The sequence below is a fragment of the Macrosteles quadrilineatus genome, unplaced genomic scaffold, assembly GCF_028750875.1.
Source record: "Macrosteles quadrilineatus isolate MER2022 unplaced genomic scaffold, UCM_ALF_1.0 Scaffold_3__2_contigs__length_128488019, whole genome shotgun sequence".
NCBI classification, from domain to species: domain Eukaryota; kingdom Metazoa; phylum Arthropoda; class Insecta; order Hemiptera; family Cicadellidae; genus Macrosteles; species Macrosteles quadrilineatus.
In genome coordinates this window covers 92068639-92091469 of record NW_026542596.1, presented here as the reverse complement: position 1 = coordinate 92091469, position 22831 = coordinate 92068639, and the positions used below count along the sequence as shown (strand labels likewise).

The window sequence follows — 22831 nt, the reverse complement described above, 5'->3', positions numbered from 1 at the left end:
CCACATGGGTCGAACTCCTAGTCATGACTGAGTCGGAAGCAGACTTTTTTCGAGTTCCACAAAATGTCAAGACTTTGATTCCATGGATGATTTGCGTGTGATGTATATAGTGTGTGTGTTTATGACTAGTCCTGGATATCACTAGAAAAAAAATAAAGGTGAGTAAAACCCACAAATCATAGTTGGCGGGAGCGTCAATTTTCTTTTACAAAATTTTAAATACTATATGACAAGACTAATCGTCCCATAGGGGCGGGAACCGGCTAGAATAATAGCGTATAAAGTAAGGAACACGAAGTTGGTCTCAAATTTGATCTAGCTTGATTGGCTACGACGGGAGCTCAATGGAGACATTGATCCACGAACAACCCTTGAATTATTAAGGAAATCCCCACAGCATATCCACAGAAATTTTAGGGGTTTGACATACTTTCGCTTAAGAGCGTTAGTAGTAAATGCCACTGGCACAGACAATAAAAATTACAGAGGTATTTTGTACAGTTAAGATACATTTTTGTCTTGGGACCTACAAATCAGCTCTAACCTAGACAACTAGTGACAACAGATGTATACCTGAGCTCTCTTGGAGGCGGTCAGAGTCGGAGGGTCGTTCCAGCCAGGGGCAGCAGAAGTCTGAGGAACAAACTGCTGCGGCAACTTTGGCTCTGAAACATAACCAACATTCATAACTAGAATTTTACATTACGTAGGGTATGCGTAATACTGTATTATTTGTATGTGGGTATTTTCTCCCATTATGCGTGCACAAACTGCAGAGGGTAAATTTTAATAGCATTTTATTCAGGATAGATAGGAGAGAATCACAATTTTATTTACTCCTAATATCCATATTACAAGGCTATAGTTCGGCCGCTTAGAAAGCGACCTCCTCTAGCATTGGTTTAGCATTAGCGCGCAGGTCGTTTTCTAAGCGGCCGAACTATAGTACTTAGGTTGGCTAATCAATGGATATTCAATGAAGAAAACAAAATTTTATGTTTTGTTATTGTAGGCCAATTTCACATACATATCCAATGCTGGAATATTTTAAGAAAAAGTATCAACTTTTTGTTATCTGCTTATATTATAACTAGAGCTCTAACCTGGATGATTGAACATTGGTGGTGGAGCTCCCGGTGGGTTGAACATGTCGGAACTCTGACTATTGTAGGATTGAGAGTTAAAGGGCTGAGAGGGGGGAGGATTAAAAGGTTGTGAGGCTTGAGGATTGTATGGTTGAGACAAAGGTGGGTTGAATAGTTGAGAGTTGGGCTGGTTGAATGATTGAGAAGGCGGAGGGTTAAAAGGTTGAGAAGGTGGTGCGTTGAATGATTGAGAAGGCGGTGGGTTAAACGGTTGAGAAGGTGGTGCGTTGAATGATTGAGAAGGTGGAGGGTTGAATGGTTGAGAGTTGGGCGGATTGAATGATTGAGATGAAGTTTGGTTGAAGGACTGTGATGGTGGAGGGTTGAAGATCTGAGAAGGTGGTGGGTTGAAAGGTTGAGACGGTTGACTGTACGGGTTGCTGTTGAATGTTGCTGATGTCCGACCGTAGCCTGCGCCTGCACCTGCTACTGAGGGGTCCACAACGTACTTGCGCCCTCCTGCAATACAATCAACACAGCTGATGTAAGTAGGGACACAAGTGACTGCATTTTTAGGATTTATTTTTGATAGCCGGCTTACCTGTAAAGGAGTTTTCCAAGTCAAATCCTATTGGCTGAAAATGCTGACAGTGACAGTAAAATATATATCTATATATAAAATATGTCATTTGTTATATTGACCCTAGTACTTATCATATCAATTTGTTAGCTAATATTGAACTATACTATTTTACGATAATTTTATGATTTCATACACTGCAAAGCTGATGATTAAGAAACTTTACCTTTCTCAATCTTAAATAAAACCTTACCTGCTAAAGATGGGCTGGGACTACTCCTATGAGAGAACGTGGATGGAGGTACAGCGTTGGCGGGGGGTGGTTCTGAGTTGAAGTGGACGGGAGTACGAGACGTCGGCGGAGGCTGGAAGGGTTTCTGTGTCGACGGAGGGGCGAAGGCAGAGGAGGTGGAGAAATTAGCAGGAGGAGCTTGAGGCTGGGTGGGGAACATGGAGGATGGTGTGTAGTTAGCAGAAGAGGAAGGCACAGTGTTCTGTATCAGAGGGTTGCTGATGGAGGGCTTGCGAGGAGGAGTGATGGAGGGGATGGAAGATGACCGAGTCTGCTGGTTGGCTGGAGGGAAACAGGTTGACGGCTGGTTGAAAGGCGTTGCCTGCTTTGTTTGACTCATTTGTTTCCCGTAGCTATTAGCATACCCTGATGGTGCCGTGTTCTGTAACCATAACAAAAGTAAACATTTCGTTTTTGAGTAAAGAGCACTTGGCTTAGGAATAAATTAAAAAAGAAGAAATGGAAACACAATTACACAGCACAAAACACAATCCATGAAAAGAGTTCCAGGCAGTCGACACCACATAAAAAATTTTACAGTAGAGAGTGGGTTATAAAAAAATAGGAACTGGGAGTGATCGGACATCTGATTCTTTATAATCGGTCACTGACAGTAAAAATGAGATACATATATTAAGCTTGGTAACAATTAAATATAATTATTTTTGTACGCAATTTTTAACTAGTTTTGGTTGTCAAATGCGATTGTAGCGACACGTCAGCATATCTTGCAGTCCCAGCAACGACTGTAATCGTCTCTAATGATCAAGGCAACATCCGTGAGTATATCTTGTGGTCTCAGTTACGCAAGTGATTGGCGTTTTGGTTAACCAATGTTTCAGATAACCGGACTTTGAATAATCTCCCTATACTGTACAGGATTCTAAAACTTAATTCTAATGAAGGTTACTTGTAGCGGTTAAATAATAAATTATATTGTGAACGTTTTATGTGCTGTTAAGTGCCTGTAACTTTTTTCTTAGGCAAGTTAGTTGTGTATTCAAATAAATAAACCCAAAGGAGATAAATTCAGCACACCAATGTCATTGAATTATCAATACCTAATTAATTATTCTTTTTAACAAATGGTCCATAAATGTAAAAAATACGAGCCTTTGGGCTGGTCCTTCACAAAACCTATAAAAGTGCCAATGGCCGATGCCACTATTTGCTCTGTGTAAAATATCCTCATCGTATATACGAATTAAATAAAAATTATATGAATATACCGAAAGCAATTTTTACTTAGAGCAGATAACTTTTTGTACATGTATAAGAAAAAATGAGAAAAGGTATAGCAAGACGTCAATGTAATTTGTTTTAAATATTAATTAATAAAACTTGTAGAAACTGTCCTATTCCAAACAGGTATGCTAAGCCTTACTTGATAGTAGGAATTCTGCTGGGTTCGCTGTGTTGTCGGCACTGGGTACGGCTTCTGTCCACTTGCTACATACAAACGTTCTCTTAGTTCCTCAATCTCCTCCTATAAAAAATATTATATTGCAATTAAACACAATATTTAATATTGTAATAAACAATGACATACTAAAGAGTAACATGACTCTAGAAGAAATTGATATACAAACATACATCACATATACATAAACAAACTTGAAATAGTAAATACAAAAAGGCTTACCAATAAAAAAAGTTACTTTCCTGTTAAAGGAAACATTCATTAATATCGATGATTTTTTTGATATATCGATATTTTTTTTTTCCGATCCAATACAAATTGACAACAACTAACTAACTGATCTTGTTTAGGCTAAAACAGTCTATTATATGGATTAAGAAATGAAACTGTTCTAAGCTAACCGTTTGATAACAGAAAAGGCAAGTTAAACACAGAATTTTTAAATGTTACAGCAAGTTTGGTTAGTTATGTTACGTTATTTTTTTAGAACAGTTTCATTTTATTATTGTTTGTTGATACTGAACAATATTTATCGTAGTTGTCAGCTGATATGTTTCAATTTGTTAATATCGATATATCGAGAAAAAAATAATGAATGTTCCCTTTAACAGGAAAGTACCTAAAAAAAAATACTAAACTTATTAACAAGAGAAATAGTAATGACTTTAAATAATAATAAGTAATAACTTATTAATTATTATTTAAGGAAATTAACAATTAATTTGTTGTTTTATCTACTGATTTTCGTGACTATTTAAAACATTTATAAAACCTATCCGAACAAGCATTTAAGTTAAATAGAAACCCATGGTGTGCATTTTCTTAAGAGAAACAATTGAAATAAATGAGGAAAACAAAAGTTATTAAAAAGGAAGTCTAAACTGTATAATAAAACTTGTAATATAATGCATGATATGCTTCTCAAGAGATAATACTCCACCTCTTGTGAAGTGCTGAGGTAAGCCAGCGCAGTGTTAAATTCTCCCTGAGCAGCCAGCAGCTGGGCGTATCTGTCAACCAGGTGAGCAGTGCCACTGTCTTGTATGTTACCTCTCTTGGCCACCAACACCATCTCTACTAGTTCCTGTATACAAGTTACACATTAGGTTGGTCAAGGTATGATAACACCTAACACCTACACTGTCTTGTACGTTACCTCTCTTGGCCACCAACACCATCTCTACCAGTTCCTGTATACAAGTTACACATTAGGTTGGTCAAGGTATGATAGCACCTAACACCTACACTGTCTTGTATGTTACCTCTCTTGGCCACCAACACCATCTCTACCAGTTCCTGTATACAAGTTACACATTAGGTCGGTCAAGATATGATAGCACCTAACACCTACACTGTCTTGTATGTTACCTCTCTTGGCCACCAACACCATCTCTACCAGTTCCTGTATACAAGTTACACATTAGGTTGGTCAAGGTATGATAACACCTAACACCTACACTGTCTTGTATGTTACCTCTCTTGGCCACCAACACCATCTCTACCAGCTCCTGTATACAAGTTACACATTAGGTTGGTCAAGGTATGATAGCATATAACACCTACACTGTCTTGTATGTTACCTCTCTTGGCCACCAACATCATCTCTACCAGTTCCTGTATACAAGTTACACATTAGGTTGGTCAAGGTATGATAGCAACTAACACCTATCCAACAAAAGTGAACCAAGCAGAGCTTTTATTTTTTGGGGATTGCAGAAAGCGTCTGGGAAGATACGTAATCACCGCGAATTGACGATTACACCGTGTTGGAGGGTGATATTCACGGTCTTTTGGGGGACGATGATGATATTGTTGAGACTAAGGAAGACGTTCACAATTTTGCCGTGACCTCTGAAGATGTTCACAATTTCACCAGGATATTGGGCGATCATGTACAATATTGCATAACCCAATTGTTGTATTACGGTTTCAAAAGCAACCTGATTTTAGCGCGAGACCCAATAGGCCAAAATTTTGACCCGACCTGACTCGACCCGACCCTAAGTAAAATAAACGGCATCAGCATTCTGACACATACTTTCTCCCATAAGATTGTCAACAACCTTTCTCATGAGTAAGCGGTGAGAGTAAATATACGGAAATGGGATTTGTACAATTTTCTTCAGAATTTAAAGGACTATAACATACTAAATTTTTAACAAAATCGTTCTAGCCAATTTTGGGAAAATCCGATTTTCCGTTATTTTATGGGGATTTTTATGGGAAAATAACATAATTTACCATAACTTTTGAACCGTAATTTTTACAGAAATGGGATTTGTATCATTTTGTTTAGAATATAAAGGACTATAACATACTAAATTTTTATCAAAATCGTTATCAAACTGGAAAATCCTATTTTTCCAGTTTTTTATGAGGCCCGACTTCCTCTCCCCTCAATTTTTTCAACAGCTGTACTGCATAGACGAGTATTTAGCACATTTTTATCAGTTTATATAACTTGATGTAGTATAAAACAATCACTTTACCACAATAATACTAGTTACTCTGAATGTTTTTTTTTTTCTTATGACCCATGTATCTCGTTAAGTGTTGATTTTAGGAACACGATGTAATGAACATTATTGTTGGAAATTTAATGCTCTTCATTTTTGTATATGTAGATTTTACCGCTAGAGGGCACCGTTTTCGAGATATTTACAGAAAACCGAAAAATTGTGCATTTACACCCCCCTCCCCCCATAGCTCACACCCCATCAGTCAGGACTTTTAGTACAATACAATACAATACAATACAATACAATACAATACAATATTCTTTATTGTTAATTCGTCAAGAATTACAATAGTGTCAATACAATAGTGAATTGTACATGTTAATTTTCATAAAATTCCTTTATTGAGTAGAAGGGTCTTGCGATTAGCCACTTCTTCAACTCCTGGTGTAGCTTGTTGCCAGTCAGGTCTCTCAGGTAGTCAGGTAGATGGTTCCTCAGCTTGCAGCCGGTGTAGGAAGGTTTTTTCTCCCAAAGAGTTGTTCGGTGAACTGGTAGTGCAAATTTGGAGCCATGACGGGTGTTGTAGTGGTGCAGGTCTTGGTTTCTTGGGGGGTTTATTTCATTCACATACTTTATAGATTCAAGTATGTAGAGAGACACCACTGTGAGGATTCCTAGGTTTGCGAATGCTAGTCTGCAAGTCTGTGGTGGGACAAGGTTGGCGAGGGCTCTTATGGCTTTCTTTTGAAGGACGAGAATTCGATTCATATTTTTTGTTGAAGTTCCTCCCCACACTGTCAAGCCATATCTAAGATGCGACTCTACCAGTGCGAAGTAAGCTGTTTTGGCCACGGAGAGTCCGCCTATGTAGTTTATTCTTCTGACGACATATATTCCAGTACTGATTTTTTTGCTTAAGTGGTTGATGTGCTCTTTCCATGTTAGTTTGTTATCAAGGATAACACCGAGAAATTTTGTGTGGTTTTCTATTGTTACATCCTCTAATTGAGGGACTATGTCTTTTTTCTTACTGAAATTCAGAGTTGTAGTTTTTGTGGGGTTTATTGCTAAGTCATTGTTCTTTGAGTAGAGGATAGCTTTATTTAGGATCGATTTTGAATTAAGGTAAAGGTTTTGGGCTGTGTTGTCCTTGATCAAAATGGTTGTGTCATCTGCATACATGATTGCAACAGCATTTTCACTCTCAATTTGTTTGGGGAAGTCATTAGTCAATAAGATGAATAGAATCGGGCCTAATACAGAGCCTTGTGGAACTCCTCTCGTCTGCTTGCTTTTTGAAGATTTGAAACTTTCTGTGACTTCATTTGATGAGTTTTTCAGTTCCACAACTTGTGAACGTCCCGTTAGGTAGCTTTTGAACCATTCTAGCGCAGAGTTTCTTATACCGAGTCTTTCGAGTTTCTTGCATATCAGGTCGTGGCCCAGGCAGTCAAAAGCTTTACTGTAATCAAGGAAGATGGCGGAAATGTATTGTTCGTTTTCTATCTGGTCTAGGACGTACTCAATTAGTGCTGTTATAGCTGAGGATGTAGATTTATTCTTCCGAAAGCCATGTTGGCTGTCAGTTAAGAGTTTGTTATCATTAAGATGTGCCATTAATCTAGCCAGAGCAATTTTTTCTATGATTTTAGAGAAACTGGAGATGAGAGAGATGGGCCTGTAGTTTTGAGCATTTTCAGTTGGTCCTTTTTTATGTTTGGGGTATATTTTACTGACTTTTATGGCGGATGGGAATTTGCCTTCTTTAAATGATTTATTTATAAGATAAACCAGAGGAGAGATGAGTTCTTGAGAGCAGTGCTTTATCATCTTAGATGAAAACTCGTCCATTCCACTTGATGTTTTGGCTTTTAGGGAGTTTATTATCGTTTTAACTTCTTTATAGGATGTTGAAGTTAGGGTAAGGTGTATTGGGCAGACTGGTTCCTCTCCATTCAGCACTGTTTCAGGGTCTGTAACGATTGCTCTGTTTTGGTCAAGGGTATTTTCTGCTATATTTGAGAAGAATGTGTTGAAGTGTTCGGCCATTTCTTTTGTGTCGTTTGTGAGTTTGCCATTTATTTCTAATTCTGTAAGGGTTTTCTCTTCACATTTTCCTTTTCTTTCCTTGTTTATAACTTGCCATAGTGCTTTTGGTTTGTTGTCAGCTTGTTCTATGAAGCTAGCTGTTGAGGACATTTTTAGGTTTCTTAGTTTCATGTCGTATATCCTTTTTCTATTAATCATTTCTAATTTGTCTTCATTTCTGTTTGTTAACTCAAATTTTTGCAGAGCTTTCAAAAAGTTCTCTTTAAGGTATTTTGCTTCAGGATCGTAGTACTTCATATGTTTTTTATTTGTACTAATTTTAGTTTTCTTTAATGGGCATATATAATCCAATGCTGTTTGAAGAATATTATGAAATTTGTTGTAGGAGGTTTCAAGATTCGGTGAAGAGTAAACATGTTCCCAATTTTGTAGATGGAGGTGAGCCTTTAGATTGTTAAGGTTTGTGTTGTTTAGGCTTCTTTTCATTACAAATCTTTGGGAAGTGTCTTCTTGGTGTGTTTTCAGCAGGCATAGCTGCGCAGTGTGGTCAGATAGACCAGTATGCACAACTTGTCCAGTAATATACGCATATGGTATGTTTGAGCATATACAGTCTATTGAAGTGGCTGTGTCATGGGTTATTCTGGTGGCCTCTAGAGGAAATCTCCAGATGTTTTGTGTGGTTAACTCTTCTTCCAGCATGGTGTTTTTGGAATCTTGGGTGAGCCTGTCGATATTTATGTCACCGATGAGTATGAGGTTTTTCTTGTGTACTTCTTGTAGTTCTAGCGTGTCTGATAGGAGGTCAAGGGCAATTCTTGCATTTTCGATTGGTGGTCTATAGATTCCCAGAATGTAGATATCCTTTTTCTTTGTTGTCTGCATGCGAATCATTGCTGCTTCGAAAACTAACTCCTGGCATGTGTTTGATATGTTAATAGCTGATACTGTATCAGCAAGGGATTCCTTGGAATATATTGCAACACCTCCAAGTTTATGTTCTTCTCTACTAAAGTGGGTAATTAAAGAGTAGCCGGGAATTTTTGTAGCTTCTAGCTCTGTTTTTTTCAGTCCGTGTTCAGTCAAGACTAGAATGCTTGGTTTTGTGTCATTGAGAATATGGTGTAGTCTGTTTGTCTTTGTAGCAAGTCCTCTAATATTTTGGTGCATTATTGCTACACAAGAATTATTTGGAGATTTGCAGATTTTTCTTTTCCTTTTTTCAGGCTGTTTGTTTCTAAAAAAGGGGTTATAGTATGGGACACTGTAGAGTGATTGGATTGTTGACTTGAATTGGGTTCCTGCAGCTGCTCATGTTTCTATGTATGTTGTTCAGGAGGGTATCCCCTACAACTGTGCAAAAATCCGGGACTACACCATTTTTTCCCGCTGAGGGACATATTTTGAGCTTTGTTGACTGGGCTATAATTCTTTTTTCACATAACTTAAAGCCATTAGCGATTGCTTGGATTTTGACACTCATCCCTAGGACATGATAAAGACAAAAAACGTAGTCAGAGAATTTTTTAAAAGTAAATTACAAATTATTATTGTAAAAAATCGTAAATAATGTCAGGTGCTACTTACTTGTAGAGCCTCGGTTGACAAATCAGACGCTATCCTGTTCTGTATGAGGTGGCCAAGTTGTCCGGCCGCTACAAAGCAGATCTCGGAGTTGCGACGGCTGTCGGCTCCTCCCTCCCTCTCCAGACGATCTCCCAGCCTCTCTGTGACAAGCGACAACATTTCAAACACATCAGCTTCATACTGTCAGGCATTTTAATTGCTTACAAGATACTGATGAAATAGCTTTTGGCAATAAAACCATACTGAACAATTATCTACCCCTATGAACCTACTAGAGTAGAGTACATACTAGCATAGACAAAAAGAATAAATATAGACTGTCAGAGGAAGGTTCCCCAAGGTGCCACCCATCGTCGTACTTTTTGACACTAAAGAAACAGCTGATTGTCAGTAACAACATTTACACAAATCATCATTCATATTCAGCTTAAAAAATGTAACCAAGAGCGTATCACCTTCTTAAAAGTTCAATTGGTCACAAACTAAATATTATTATTTGACAGGAAATCTAAGAAGGGAAAACGTTTAGATAAATAACAATGGTATTCTGTGCAGCAATTTAACCTGTCTTATATTAAATGTAAAATATGGTAGTTAAGGTTTTGAAAAGATGAGCTTTGTCAGGCTACGTACCAGCGAGGTGAGGCAGTTGGTCGTCGGAGGCGTAGGTGAGGATGGCCGCCAGAGCCTCGGCCCAGCTGCTGAGATCACAAGCAGACACAACCTGGGTCCAGTCCTTGGTCACCACAGCAGACAACAGCTGGCTCAGGTAGTTCTGGTTTTGCTGTGAGCAAAATTTCAAAAATCTAATAACGTACAATTTTAGTTAATAGGAATAATCTTTTTCAATTTTTAGATTGTTAGTATTTTTCTGAAATGAAATTTTTTGTTTTGGAATTTGGACTAGGATAGCTGTGTGAAATCCCCTACTTTGCAGCATTTAACATAAATAAACAGTTTAAACTAAAAATAAAATTTGTACAGCAAAACTGTTTGGAAGGGATTTTCTCGAGATGGGATTTGTTCCAACCATCAGGGAGTGAGGACACAAGGATCTTGACCTCAAGTTAATAAATTTTGGGAGATGGCTCTGCGATCTCAAATTTATTTTGTTTGTCAGTACCACCATCTGCAAGAATGAATGCATTAATGACAATGATGACATAATCAACTTCAGAGTTTGTGGAGGCATCATAAACATTACCCACTGTAGCGGTGATTGTGCATTTTCAATTGCTTGATTTTCTGCTTTGATGCTTGATCACTTAAGATTATAGGCTAGACTCGGCTCAAAGATCGAGCAGCTTGCACACCTAAAGCTTATAACTCACATACAAGCAAGCAAGTATTTCAACTCAAACCTATTTCACAACCTCAAAACACAGTAAATACCTGGAAGTACTTGTACTGAGTAGCAGCTAGTATGTCAGGTCCTGCTGTATGTGCCAGTATGATAGCATCTGTCATTCTACCCTCCTGTACACACAGATCTACAGCCAGCTCTAGGTTACCAGCCAGCAGTGCTCTACATATCACACCCTCCTTGTCTGTCAACAAACATTCTACATCACTATGAATGCCTCCGATATTCAATTTTTACGTGTTAGTTAGTTAGGTCTAGTTAGTTATGAGACTATTTGATAAAATATCTAAACTGGGGTTCTCCATCCTTTTTCCTCGAGGGTCACATTGTAAATTTTTTGAGGGAGGCCAGTCATATTTCAGTGCAGAAAGTTTGCCCTCCCCCATAAATCCACAAAGTTGTTAACTAATTAGAGCATTGTGGTGGCATTTCAAATTTGTTTGCTTCTTTTGTTTTTGCCAAATTTTTCTTATACAGTATATAACCTGGTGGCTAACTAAAATTCCCAGACAGGCCTAATGTAAACACAATATAACATAAATCACTTATACCTATTCAAAATTTACTTCCTATGACCAAGCCTGCATTCATTGGCAGCATTACATTGGTTCTCTTTCACCCATGGAAATCGTGACCATCGGCGACAAGTGTTACAGCAATTGAGGAAGACGATCACAGTATCACTGAGCTCGCAATATATGGTTATGTTGCCTTGATCGTGGGAGACGATCGTCGCGGTTTTGCTGGGACGGCAAGATATGGCTACGAGTGTTAACATGATCAAGGAAGCGATCACGGTACCGCCTAAACCACCAGAAGAACACATTTACAATATGACACGAAAATATCATCGGTGTTTGCTATGAAAAAAACTATTTTCACCAAACCGTTTACTGTAGGTTGGGGACACCTAAATTAAACCAATTTGATAAGATCTATGAGTAACCAATCAATGGAGGTTGTTTACAATAACCAAACAATGTTAAATAGAAACAACTAAATCTCTAAACATCTAAATCCAAACAACTAAATCTCTAAACATCTAAATCTAAACAACTAAATCTCTTACATTTTAGTTCTTTCTCCACGGCTTTTTATCTAATACCATTTTTGTTCCTTTGACGTAACATATTTACTATACAGAATAAGTCCTGTGAAGTGTCACAAGCATGACTGTACAATTCTTGTAGTCCATAAAGACATTTAATTTCTGCAATTATTTAATAATGTGTAGGCATTTAGAAAATTGTGCAACAGGCATCTCCATTTGTAAATTTATTGGCAGTATAAAATATACACTTACCTTCTCCAATTTTTATTTTGAATGGAGATTTTTTCTCAGAGGAATTTTCTTCAGATTTACTGAATGAGTTGAACTGGTTCACATTCTTTTGTACAATGTTGAATGAATCTAGACCCTGAAATCAGATAAATTCAAATTAATAACACCATCAAATTTGTTCAGCATGCATAACTTAGATTAATTTAAATAAAGTAGCTTATTTTTTATTTTTATTTTACTACTTATTTGATTTTTCATTGCCATATTCTTTTATAATGTAAATACATACAGGTTGGAAAGTCTGATAATAATCAAGTTGAAATAAAAGGCATTTCACAAATGCATAGAATTGACAACTTTACAACATTTTAAATTTCTAAATCAACTGAGTATGTACGGTGCCTGGGATCTATGACTTATTCCAGATAACTTATTTTATTATAAACTACTTTTATTTACAAAATATCTTTCTGCCAACAAGTTGTAACTCATGACTAGGACTAAACTGATAACTTACAGACGACGAGTTGTTCATCAGTCTTACTTCGTCATCAGATCCATCCTGAAACAAAAAAAAAAACATTTAAAAAAGGAAGCAAGCATAAAAACTGCACAAAATTATTGTTTAAAAAATTTAATATAATACAAATTTTTATAAGAAAAATAAAACTGTGAACCACTGGCTATGCAAGCTTCCGGCCTGGGTAAAAGATCTCCGTCCTCTGGTCCCCAACACGTCTTTCATGTAAATAATTTGGTAGCAGATTCAGCACGCTTAAATTAGTCTCACATTTCCACAGTCACACATCAGCACACCAACCCAAATAAACGCTACAAGAGTCAAAATAAAGGTGACTGAATAATACCTGGCATAGCTTAGAATCAGTTCATTTATTTAGCCCGGTTCGTCGCTTAAAGCTCTTTAATCACAGCTTAATTTTTTTTAACCATCCAAAATTGTATTTTATTCTCTTAAAATCTAAATGATAACCTTCTAATTAGTACAAGCACTATAACCATTCAACAACCCAAAGTAATATTTAGATGAAAATAGTTCCAACCTGAGATAAAACTGAAAAGTCCTCAGCTCCATCAATATCACCCAACTTGGCATTTACTGGTTGTCCAATGTATTTGTTCAACTGAAATTAAAATAATATATATATACTATAAATAAGCAGCAACGATATATTAACAATTAAAGAAAACATTTATAAAACAAAAAACCTGTAAATTGTTTCTCACTACCGGTACAGACTCTTGGTAAATAGAGCCCAGTATGAATACAGAGAAGATTCGTTCCAGCAGCTTAGAATAGTAAATGTTATTGGTTATTGACATAAAGACTAGACTTTAAACTTGTATCTAACCTTTTACTAACAGAAATCTATTTTTAGAATGCACAAATCAGTTCCAGCTGTGTACTGGTTTGAGGTCTTTTACACAGCAGTTCGGGTAAATGTCTCATTGATTGTCCCAGCTGCTTGTACAGTTGTCACAGGCCAAGTGGTGACGTCAGGTTTAAGACAAAATTAATCAATATCAGGAAAATAAAATTATTTATTTTGTTGAAAGCACAAATGAAAACTTCAAGATATGATTACGTGCAATTTAAGTTTCACGTTTTTATTTTGAATGTTGAAGTTATCCGAATTGAGAAATGGAAATACATTGGAAGGGACGGCCACATGTTTTCACCCAACGGAATCTAAATAACGACTGCGCACTTCCCTATTGCTGGTTGTTGCTCCACACAGAGTGCTTACGCAGCGTCAGCGTTTTACTGATAAATCATTTGGACTGGGTTTCCGAACTGGGAGTTTTTTTTTGCTGTTGACTTTACTTGGCTGGATGTAAATTCAGATACAACTACCAAAGTCGATAATCCAAAAACACAGATTAGTTTGTTCAGCTCATGTTAATGAATCAATTACTCTAAATCAACCCCAAATATTTATTAGGAGTCAGGAAAAACCTGGCGTGAAAAAATTTTCTTGGGTACCTACCAAAATAAAAATACTCAGAACATAAGCAGCACTAGCCAAAAAAACATATGTTTTGTACACAAAATTTAGCTTTTATGTCTGCTGTGCTGGTATTAAAAACGTAACCAATAGTACTGGCATGAACCGCAATGAGTGTAATACTGGTTAAGGTAGCTCATCTAAAAAATCCTGCACTGTTTACGACCGGCTGGCTAACCAAGCGCGAAGGGTTGAAAACTTTTTTCCATCATATACAACATTTCAGGTATACATGAATATTGTCAATGCTAGTTACATAACACTTCTGACGTACCTCTAGTTGTTCCTGAGTAAAGCCTAGCAGAGTGCGCATGGCCGTACGACAGTCAGGCTCTAGACTGGCCGCCACAAAACTCCACACCGGGTCACTCTTGCTGTGACAGATGTCCTTCAGCTGACCACAAGACAACAGCTGTTGCAGACGACACGACCGCTCCAGCAGTGTGGGCTCTGTCACCACCTGAGAGACGTGCACTGCGCCTCCCTCTGCACCGCTGAACGTCACCAGCTTGCCACCAAACTGTGCACCACCATTTACAATTTAATAACCCAATAATTATTCAGTGTATTGAAAATATAAAGGCCGGTGCAAAAAGAATGCTTGGATTTCATTTGAGTAGTATAAGTGGTGGGGATGTAAGTTTGGTTAAAAGATATTATCATATTCTTAGAAAAACTAAGTGTGTCATCATTAAATTTAAAGTCATTTGGTAGTCCTCGCTCAGTGCCAAATTCCACAAAAGGATTTGAGAGTTGCAATACACAAAGAAATGGCAAAGATTCTAACTGAAACTTGAAAGAAAGTAATCGATAACTTAAACTTTGAAGAATTATTTTTAATAACAATGGATGAACAAAATTGTAAGTTGATTTCATCTATGGTAAAAATAAACTCATTTCATTTACAATAGTTTGAAATTCATGCACTAACTTTGCACCACCCTGAACCAGCAGACAATTAACTAAAGTTTATTATTTAATTGTTTGGAAAAATAAGATTAAAATTTACAGAAATTGTCCTTCAGTGAGAATGGAAGAAGTAGAAGCAATTTCTCACAAGAAAAAACCTGTTGGGTCTAACTTATTAAAAAAGTTTTTATTTCAGATTCAATTTAAAATTTCTAAGGTAATAATGCATTTTAGAAATATGGCTAGGAATAGGAATACCAATTCCTTAGAGTTCCATAATCAAAATGAATTTATCATCATGTCAAACTATAATGCAAACTTATAACCTACCCCGAAAGAAGCTCCGACCGGTCGTTTGAGCCACTTGGGAGCCTTACGAAGTTCCACGGCGACGTGAGAATGCTGCGGAGGCTGAACTACAGGTGCCTCTGCAAACTGATCCATTCCTGGGAACGAGTCTGCAATCTGAGTAGAAAAACCTTCAGTTTCAATGTACCCTGAGAGCTGCTTCTAATATTCTACCACTAGCCCACTATCACTGAATATACTGTAGAACCATTTAACATTTTGGATATTTTTGGAGAAAATCTGTATGAAGAGCATTAGCCTTTAGAGAATCATGTATTGGTATCGGACATCAAGAGTAGCCCTAATACTTCCATACTCCTCTTAAACTGCTTTGCAAGTACAATTAAAAGCTGAGACTGAAATGTAATGAGTCAATTATAGAACCACTTGGGTTTTTTAAACAGGGAAATACGATAGACTATTAGGTATAATCAATGACTAAGCTGTCTCCGGCCAGGATTAAGGCTTATGATGGAAATAGGCAAAAATAAAGAAAAGAACAATATTATTGGACTCAAAAAGTGTTAGCAACACCAAACAAAATAGGAAGCAAACATCCTTTAATTACAATTTTATTACAATTCATCCCATTCTCTTGCAGAGCTCCAACAACAACTCTTCGGACTAACAAATATGGTTTTGTTACCTTGTTGGTTGTCTGCATCTGCTGTTGGCCGCCCACTAGAGTAAAGACGCTGGCGTGGCCGTCGAAGCTGGACGTAGCTATGAGACTCGGGTTGCGAGGACACCAAGTAACCTCAAAGTTCCACTGATTGCTTGTCACCAGCTCACACACTATCTCGTCTCCCTGTCCAACAATACTAGGGTAAACGTCTGAAGTTACTCGGCTACACAGAAGCACGCTAACTTTTAGGTGAAACATGTACAATTAATTAAGTCACCAGGGCCTAGCAAGCCACAAGAAACACATAAGCCTTACACTGTACAAAACTAAAAATGTCCACTGTCACTGACAGCATTTTCAACCAAGAGAAGCACATGAAGTCATATTTTTACCAGCCAAACCTATGTTGGTAGAAAATACTGTCACCGTAAGTGAAAAGGAGGGAGTAAGCTGGTCTAAGAGGTTAGAGTGTGGGACTTCGGTCCCTGAGATACCGGGTTCAAATCCCAACAAATCACCAATGGATTTTATTTAACGGATACTGCCGCAACCCCTAGGTCTAGCCTGAAGTAATTTGAAAAATAATTCTGGGCTCGTGCCTAGCATCCTGCAAAAAATATAACTGTAATTGAAATATTTTTATTGTTCTGTAGTTTTTGTCTTAAGCACATGTGAAAACCATAGGTTAGGTTAGGTTTTGTGTGTAGTATGAATAAAACTTTAAAACAGCTGATTAATCGTAAAAATTATTGTACTAGTTCTAAATGTCTGTTTTTAAAAAGAAAATAAATCACACCAAAAAGTACTTTTTTACTAAATTTAATACATTATAAAAAATCTATCTTGAAAAATTCTAGTTTTTTCATTCAAGTCAGAGATTACAATAACAAACTAACGGATTTGCTACATTCCTAAGTTTTGACATTGGAATACCATGTATTTTTTTAAACATCAATATTTCATTTAATTAAAATTTCTGAGTTAGGGTATGAAATAAGATCTCTGTTGCATTTGACATATGCACTCAGGGCCGGTTTAACCCATACGCGAACTACATATGGCGCCGTGGCGCCAACGGAACAATTTTTTTTACGTGAACACCGTAATTTTGTTTATTTTCGCTCAGAGTTCAAGTATACCACAATAAAGGCATTTATTATGTTTGTACCAACAGCACTTGAAAAATGTGTATATTTGTACAGCACTACAACTCAAGGACTCAATGCCATTTGCAGTTTCGATTTTGTAGTGGGCTGACGCTCGGCAGCGTACGGCGCGGCGCCTGTGGGTTTCATTTCACGACTCACTCATGCTCGAGTCGAGATGAGATAAGCAAGCGCGCAGCGCCAATTGTCACAACAAGAAACTTCCCCCTCCCTTCCCTCCCTTCTGACTCTTATCCTAGAGCAGAGCACTACGTTGTATTGCACTCTTTTAGTGTATTAGCGTGTATCGGTATCGTAATGGCGTTGTTTTGATGATTCATGATTGTTGATAAGTGAATGATTACGAGTGTTTTAAGTTTAATTTATAATTAGCGCATTAAATAAGAAGAAAGTATAAACTGAATAAATGAGTAAAACATCTAGCGAGCCGATACTAAGAAAACAATGGCAGAAAAAAATAAAACGTCTGGCACTTATTATAAAAAGGGTAAGGCGAATTTGGAAGAGGAAGATAAAAAACAAGCCAAATCAATGAGTAGATTTTTGTTTAAATCATCTGGTGGCGAGTCCAGTCAGCCCAAAGAAGTCACGATAGAAGACGGCAATGACGTAATGTTTACCGTTTGTGATCAGCTGCTTGTTGCAATCTTTTCATGGAAAACAAAAATATAACCTTAATTACGTCATTGCCGTCTTCAATCGTGACGTCATGATTGATGAGCATTACGGCCTGTTTTTTTTTTAGTGTGGCCGTGGTTTTGCTAAAGTTTATATGATGAGTAAAAGTGTAAAAATGTTAAATTTATGCAAATAATAAACAGTCTTTTATTGCAAGTATTCTTCTAACCTAAACTTATAAAAAAGTTCTTCCCAAAATTCACAAATACGGTTATGTTATGTTATTGGTTTGTGGGTGGGGGGGGGGGGTAATCCTAAGTGGCGCTGATTCGGGTGTTCGCTTAACTCATAAAAATTCCCAGAACCGGCCCTGTATGCACTGTCCACTATATCTCTCCTATAGTACCTGTTGAGCTGCTGCAGGGTTCCAACAGAGGATACGACTGTCCTTGCCACAACTGACCAGGAGTTCTGGGTCTTGCGCACACCAAGCAATCGACAATACCCCTCTGAGAACAAATAACATTGTCAATTACAACTTGACACTATCAAGGCCACTACATGGTTCATAACACTTAGTACCAGGACTGTGTCAGCAAACGTCAGTTCACTTAAAATAATACTACAACTAACTTATAAGCTGGGAGAACCCAACTTATGACGCCTTACAATGAAACGTCCCCTTAGTCCTCTTTAACTAGTAGGGATTCAAATAATCATTTTATGCATTATTTTATAGGAAAACTATACTGTATATTTATTGAACAAAAAACATTAGTATTAAGTTTATTTAACCATCATGTATAAGAGTGAGTAAGTTTTGGTTATTAACCATCAAGTACAGCTCTACAGGCCTACCATATGTCTGAACAAAATTAAATATAACCGAGCCTATATTGTAATGTATTTTAACGACTAGGCTAAATATATACGCTTAGTTGAAACTTAAAAGGTTACAACACACTATGATCAACTGACAAACAAGAAACAAACAAGCAAAGCATAGTAATATATTCTAGTTGACTGCAAGAATTGTGGAACCAGACTGGAAGCCACAAGAAACTGAACTGAACACAGAAATAATTCCAGTACTTTTTACATCCGTGAATGACGAGTTCAGCGCAGTCAGCTTGCTGAGTGTTTCAGACTATTGAGTAACGGATTGTTGAGTGCCAAGTGATTTTATTTTTATTTTTTGTTTTAACTTACTTCTGGTGTCCCTCGAAGGTCTTGATTGGCGTGGTGGCGAAGCGCAAGTCCCACAGTTGTATGACAGGGTTGGAGTCTTCCTCGGAGGCAAGGCACAGCTGTGTGGCTATATCCGGATGCCAAGCAACATCTTTCCACCGCACCTGACATGTAATCAATAGTAATGTTTACGGAGGGAAATATTGATTAAAACTATCTTTGTTTAAGAATGCAATACCCTCTCCCCTTAGATTTTTTTCGAATAGCCTAATAACAGAACAAGAAACGACAACGACTTTTGGTAACTGACAAACTACTTATAATAACAACCTATGGTTTGGAGAAAGCGACATTGTCAATAATTAGGCTATTCACTAGTACGAGCAAATATCTTTTCTGAAGTCAATATAATTTGATTATTCTGTTTATAATATAATTAGTATTATTATGGTCTCTGTCAAAAAATATGATATTAGTAATCTAAGGATAAGACTACTTGCTTTTTTTAAATTTTTAATATAAATTTGTAACCTAATAAAATAACTAATGGTTATCTTCTCAATCCTTCAGTATTCCTATCTCTTTAATTACAATTTCAATACATTACGATGTGATAAGCACAACCACAATAAAATAATATCATCAGTAGTTATTTAAAGATTGTATGATAGCTATACAGTACAACATTTTATCTACAAAGAGATATTTTGGATTTAGATCACAAATAGATAGTGATACTCACCCTTGAATTGCTGTCACTAAGTTTGATGATTGGTTCATTCTTCCTCAAGTCCCACACAACACAGCGAGTGGCGAAGGCCGAAGCCAGGATGTGTTGAACTAAAAAAATATCATATTGTAAAACATATCAGCATTTATAAAGCGCTAAATCTAAGGAGTAATATGTAGGGGTTTTCACTTGTTAAAAACACTTAAGTGGATTTTAATCTGTGACGAAAATTAATGCTTCAATGAATTATCTAATCACTAAAATTGTAGTATGAATAATGTAGAGAACAAGGGTCTAAAATTTAAGAATTATAGCTAGGCTAGCAGGCTCATATGAAAAGGGAAGGAAATACATGAAATAGGTTGGTGGCAAGCTTCCTTAAGAATAGAAGGCAACTGGTAGTGGCGGATGGCAGAGAGTCTGGTTTAGAGAGGGTAAATATAGGCGTCCCCCAGGGGTCTATGCTGGGACCGTTGCTGTTTTTGGTTATGATAAATGACCTTGATTGCTGCATCCCGGGCAGAACCATTATCTATGCTGATGACACGACCATCATGTCCAAGGGAGCGGATTTTGGCTCTGCGAGGGAACAGACTGAGCTGTCATACAATGAAGCCAAGATCTGGTTTCAGGCCAACGGGTTAGCTCTTAACGAGGCGAAGACTCAACGTGTGTTTTTCTCTTTAAAGAAAAATGAAGACCAAGATGTGGCCAAATTATTGGGTTTCCACTTGGGCCCTAAGTTAGATTGGAAGGACCATGTTGAAGTAATTTTGAAGAGACTCAACAGAGTAATTTTTTTGTTAAGGCGACTGCAAGACAGCGTAACTCCTGACTGTGTGATGTATGCATATTTTGCCTTTTTCCACAGCATAATTGCTTATGGGATCCTCCTATGGGGACATGCAGCCAGAAGGGATGAAGTTTTTGCTAGGCAAAAAGAGGCCATAAGAACAATCTCAGGAGTGTGGAGTCAGCAGGAACACTGTAGGCCACTGTTTAAACGGTTAGGAGTGATGACTGTCCCCTGTCTTTATATGTCAGCTTGCCTGTTGTGGTGCAAAGAGAGTGAACATGAGCTTGAGGTAAGGAGTGATGTACATGAGCACAACACAAGGAAAAAAGACTGCCTAAACCCCCCTAGATTTAGGCTGGCAAAGAATGTTAAGTCCTTCAGGTACAGCTCCTTTAAGATGTTCAATAGTCTGCCAGAAGACCTCAAGAACTGCAGTCTCTCAATCTTCAAAAACAGGATTAAGAAACTTTTTATAGAGCAGGCATTTTACTCTGTGGAGGAATTTTTCGAATTCATGGAAAGTAAAAAATTAAACCAGCCACTTCGCCAAGCCAAGTAAAAGTTTTTATTTTTTTTTGCATGTGTGTGCGTTTTTGAGTTTTTTAACGACAAGGCTCATTCCAGTCTACTGGTCAACGGCTGCTTTCTTCAAGGTATCAAGGTAAGGTATCAAGGACATTTCCATTCCCAACTCAAACCTTCCTCGGTTTAAAATAACGTGCAAGTGTGATATTCAAATTTGTAAATAGGGTAGGCCTATGTTATTTGTAATAATAGAGTGAAGGTGTAGTGTTTAAAATCCGAACAAAAAATCCTGGTTAAAAAGCAAGTTATTCATGAGCCCAGAATAATAAGTGACTTACATAGGCTAGGTATCTAGTTATTATTTAAACATTTTCGCCACCAAGTCTAATTGTAGGCCTACATGTGATTTCAAAAGTGCAGAAAGTTTCTCGAGTGCAGGAAAAGCACTATGCACTGGCGTTATACATTAAAATTTTCCTACCGTTACAAAACACGTTCTTTCAGAACTAAACGACAAGTTTTAAATTTGGTAGGTTAAATCCAAGCGTTTAACGAAAATAGAATGTTAACACAAAACAACAGGTAGTATGAATAGTCAAAGGCTGAGAAATGCTGCACCAACTGATCTTAGTTAGTATCTTTAAGTGTTGCGGTGCTAACTTATTTTCTTTCAAGCCTAAACTTATTACTTGCCTAGTTTAAAAGCACTCCGTTTTGTGTTGATTGGTTGGAATACTGGAGTGCAGAAGTGTGAAATATTGCGAGGAAGTAAAATTAGTGCCGCAAAAGTAAGAAAATGCACCAATTAGCTACTTTGCGTGTTATAATCAGTGCAAGGAAGCCCACTGTGTCACGTAACTGTAGGGGAAAATAATTTGATATCCTATAACACACTCGCTAGTTCACCCCAATGATAAATGACTATACGTCTCACCACCCTAAGTTGAGGCAGCCCAAACTGACCGGGAGGGTCATTACCGGCTGGTCCCGAACGACCCTTTATAATCCGATTAGCGACACTTCCGTGAACGCTCTAGTTCAATAATTATCATTAACAAATTTTAAATCCAATGTATAAATTTAGTCATTTACATTAATAACTTTGATTTAACAAACATTTCCGTTTTTGTCCCATCAAAAACGGACAATGTTTACGGTATGTGAGCTACAAACAGAAAACCAAGTAGTGTTTTTGTTAATAGCTCACAAGCCTGAGTCTACACTGACCTTGTTTGTTCCAAGCCAAGCACATGACTTCCTCCGCAGGCTGAGACTTGGCTCCAGGTGTCATCGGAGTTTTCACGTTATTCAAATCCCAGATAAATATTTCACTATCAGAGGCACCACTCGATAATAAGTTTGTCTGTTAACAATTGCAGAAAGAAATTAATTAGGCTACCTCGTAGATGAATATAAACTGCCTTATTGACAGAAAGTACAATAGGCCTAAAGAAGAGATAGCTGAAAATTTTTTACAGTAGAACACCTCATATTCGACATCGGCATAACCGACTCCCTGACCTAGTGTTGCCGATTATGGGTATTGTCATAATCACGACAGACAACCACTGCTGTCAAGATATGCTCACGGATTTTGTCGCGGTTGCGGAAGGCGATTATTGGTGTTGCTATGACTGCAGGTTTGTTCACGGGTATTGCCGGGATCGCAGACAACAATTATTGGTGTCACCGAGACCACAAGATATATGCTCCTCCCAATATCTGACCTTTTGGCCGTTCCCACCATGGTCTGGTCCCGTCAAGGTCGGATAAGAGGGGTTCTAC

General features: G+C 37.5%; 1 protein-coding gene across 1 annotated transcript in view; it reads right to left on the bottom strand.

The window, feature by feature from the left end:
* LOC128989853 (protein transport protein Sec31A-like) overlaps positions 1-22831 on the bottom strand; it is a 31382-nt gene that overhangs the window by 5733 nt on the left and 2818 nt on the right. Inside the window, exons 4-21 of the mRNA XM_054411932.1 lie at positions 22274-22409; positions 19738-19835; positions 19017-19159; positions 18214-18316; positions 16045-16206; positions 15381-15515; positions 14416-14661; positions 13179-13259; positions 12635-12679; positions 12139-12253; positions 10865-11019; positions 10106-10256; positions 9473-9612; positions 4318-4461; positions 3342-3443; positions 1919-2339; positions 1104-1604; positions 574-665 (exon numbers count right to left, since the gene is read on the bottom strand). Coding sequence (XP_054267907.1) covers positions 574-665; positions 1104-1604; positions 1919-2339; positions 3342-3443; positions 4318-4461; positions 9473-9612; positions 10106-10256; positions 10865-11019; positions 12139-12253; positions 12635-12679; positions 13179-13259; positions 14416-14661; positions 15381-15515; positions 16045-16206; positions 18214-18316; positions 19017-19159; positions 19738-19835; positions 22274-22409 — 2970 coding nt within the window. The remainder of the gene's footprint in view (positions 1-573; positions 666-1103; positions 1605-1918; positions 2340-3341; positions 3444-4317; positions 4462-9472; positions 9613-10105; positions 10257-10864; positions 11020-12138; positions 12254-12634; positions 12680-13178; positions 13260-14415; positions 14662-15380; positions 15516-16044; positions 16207-18213; positions 18317-19016; positions 19160-19737; positions 19836-22273; positions 22410-22831) is intronic.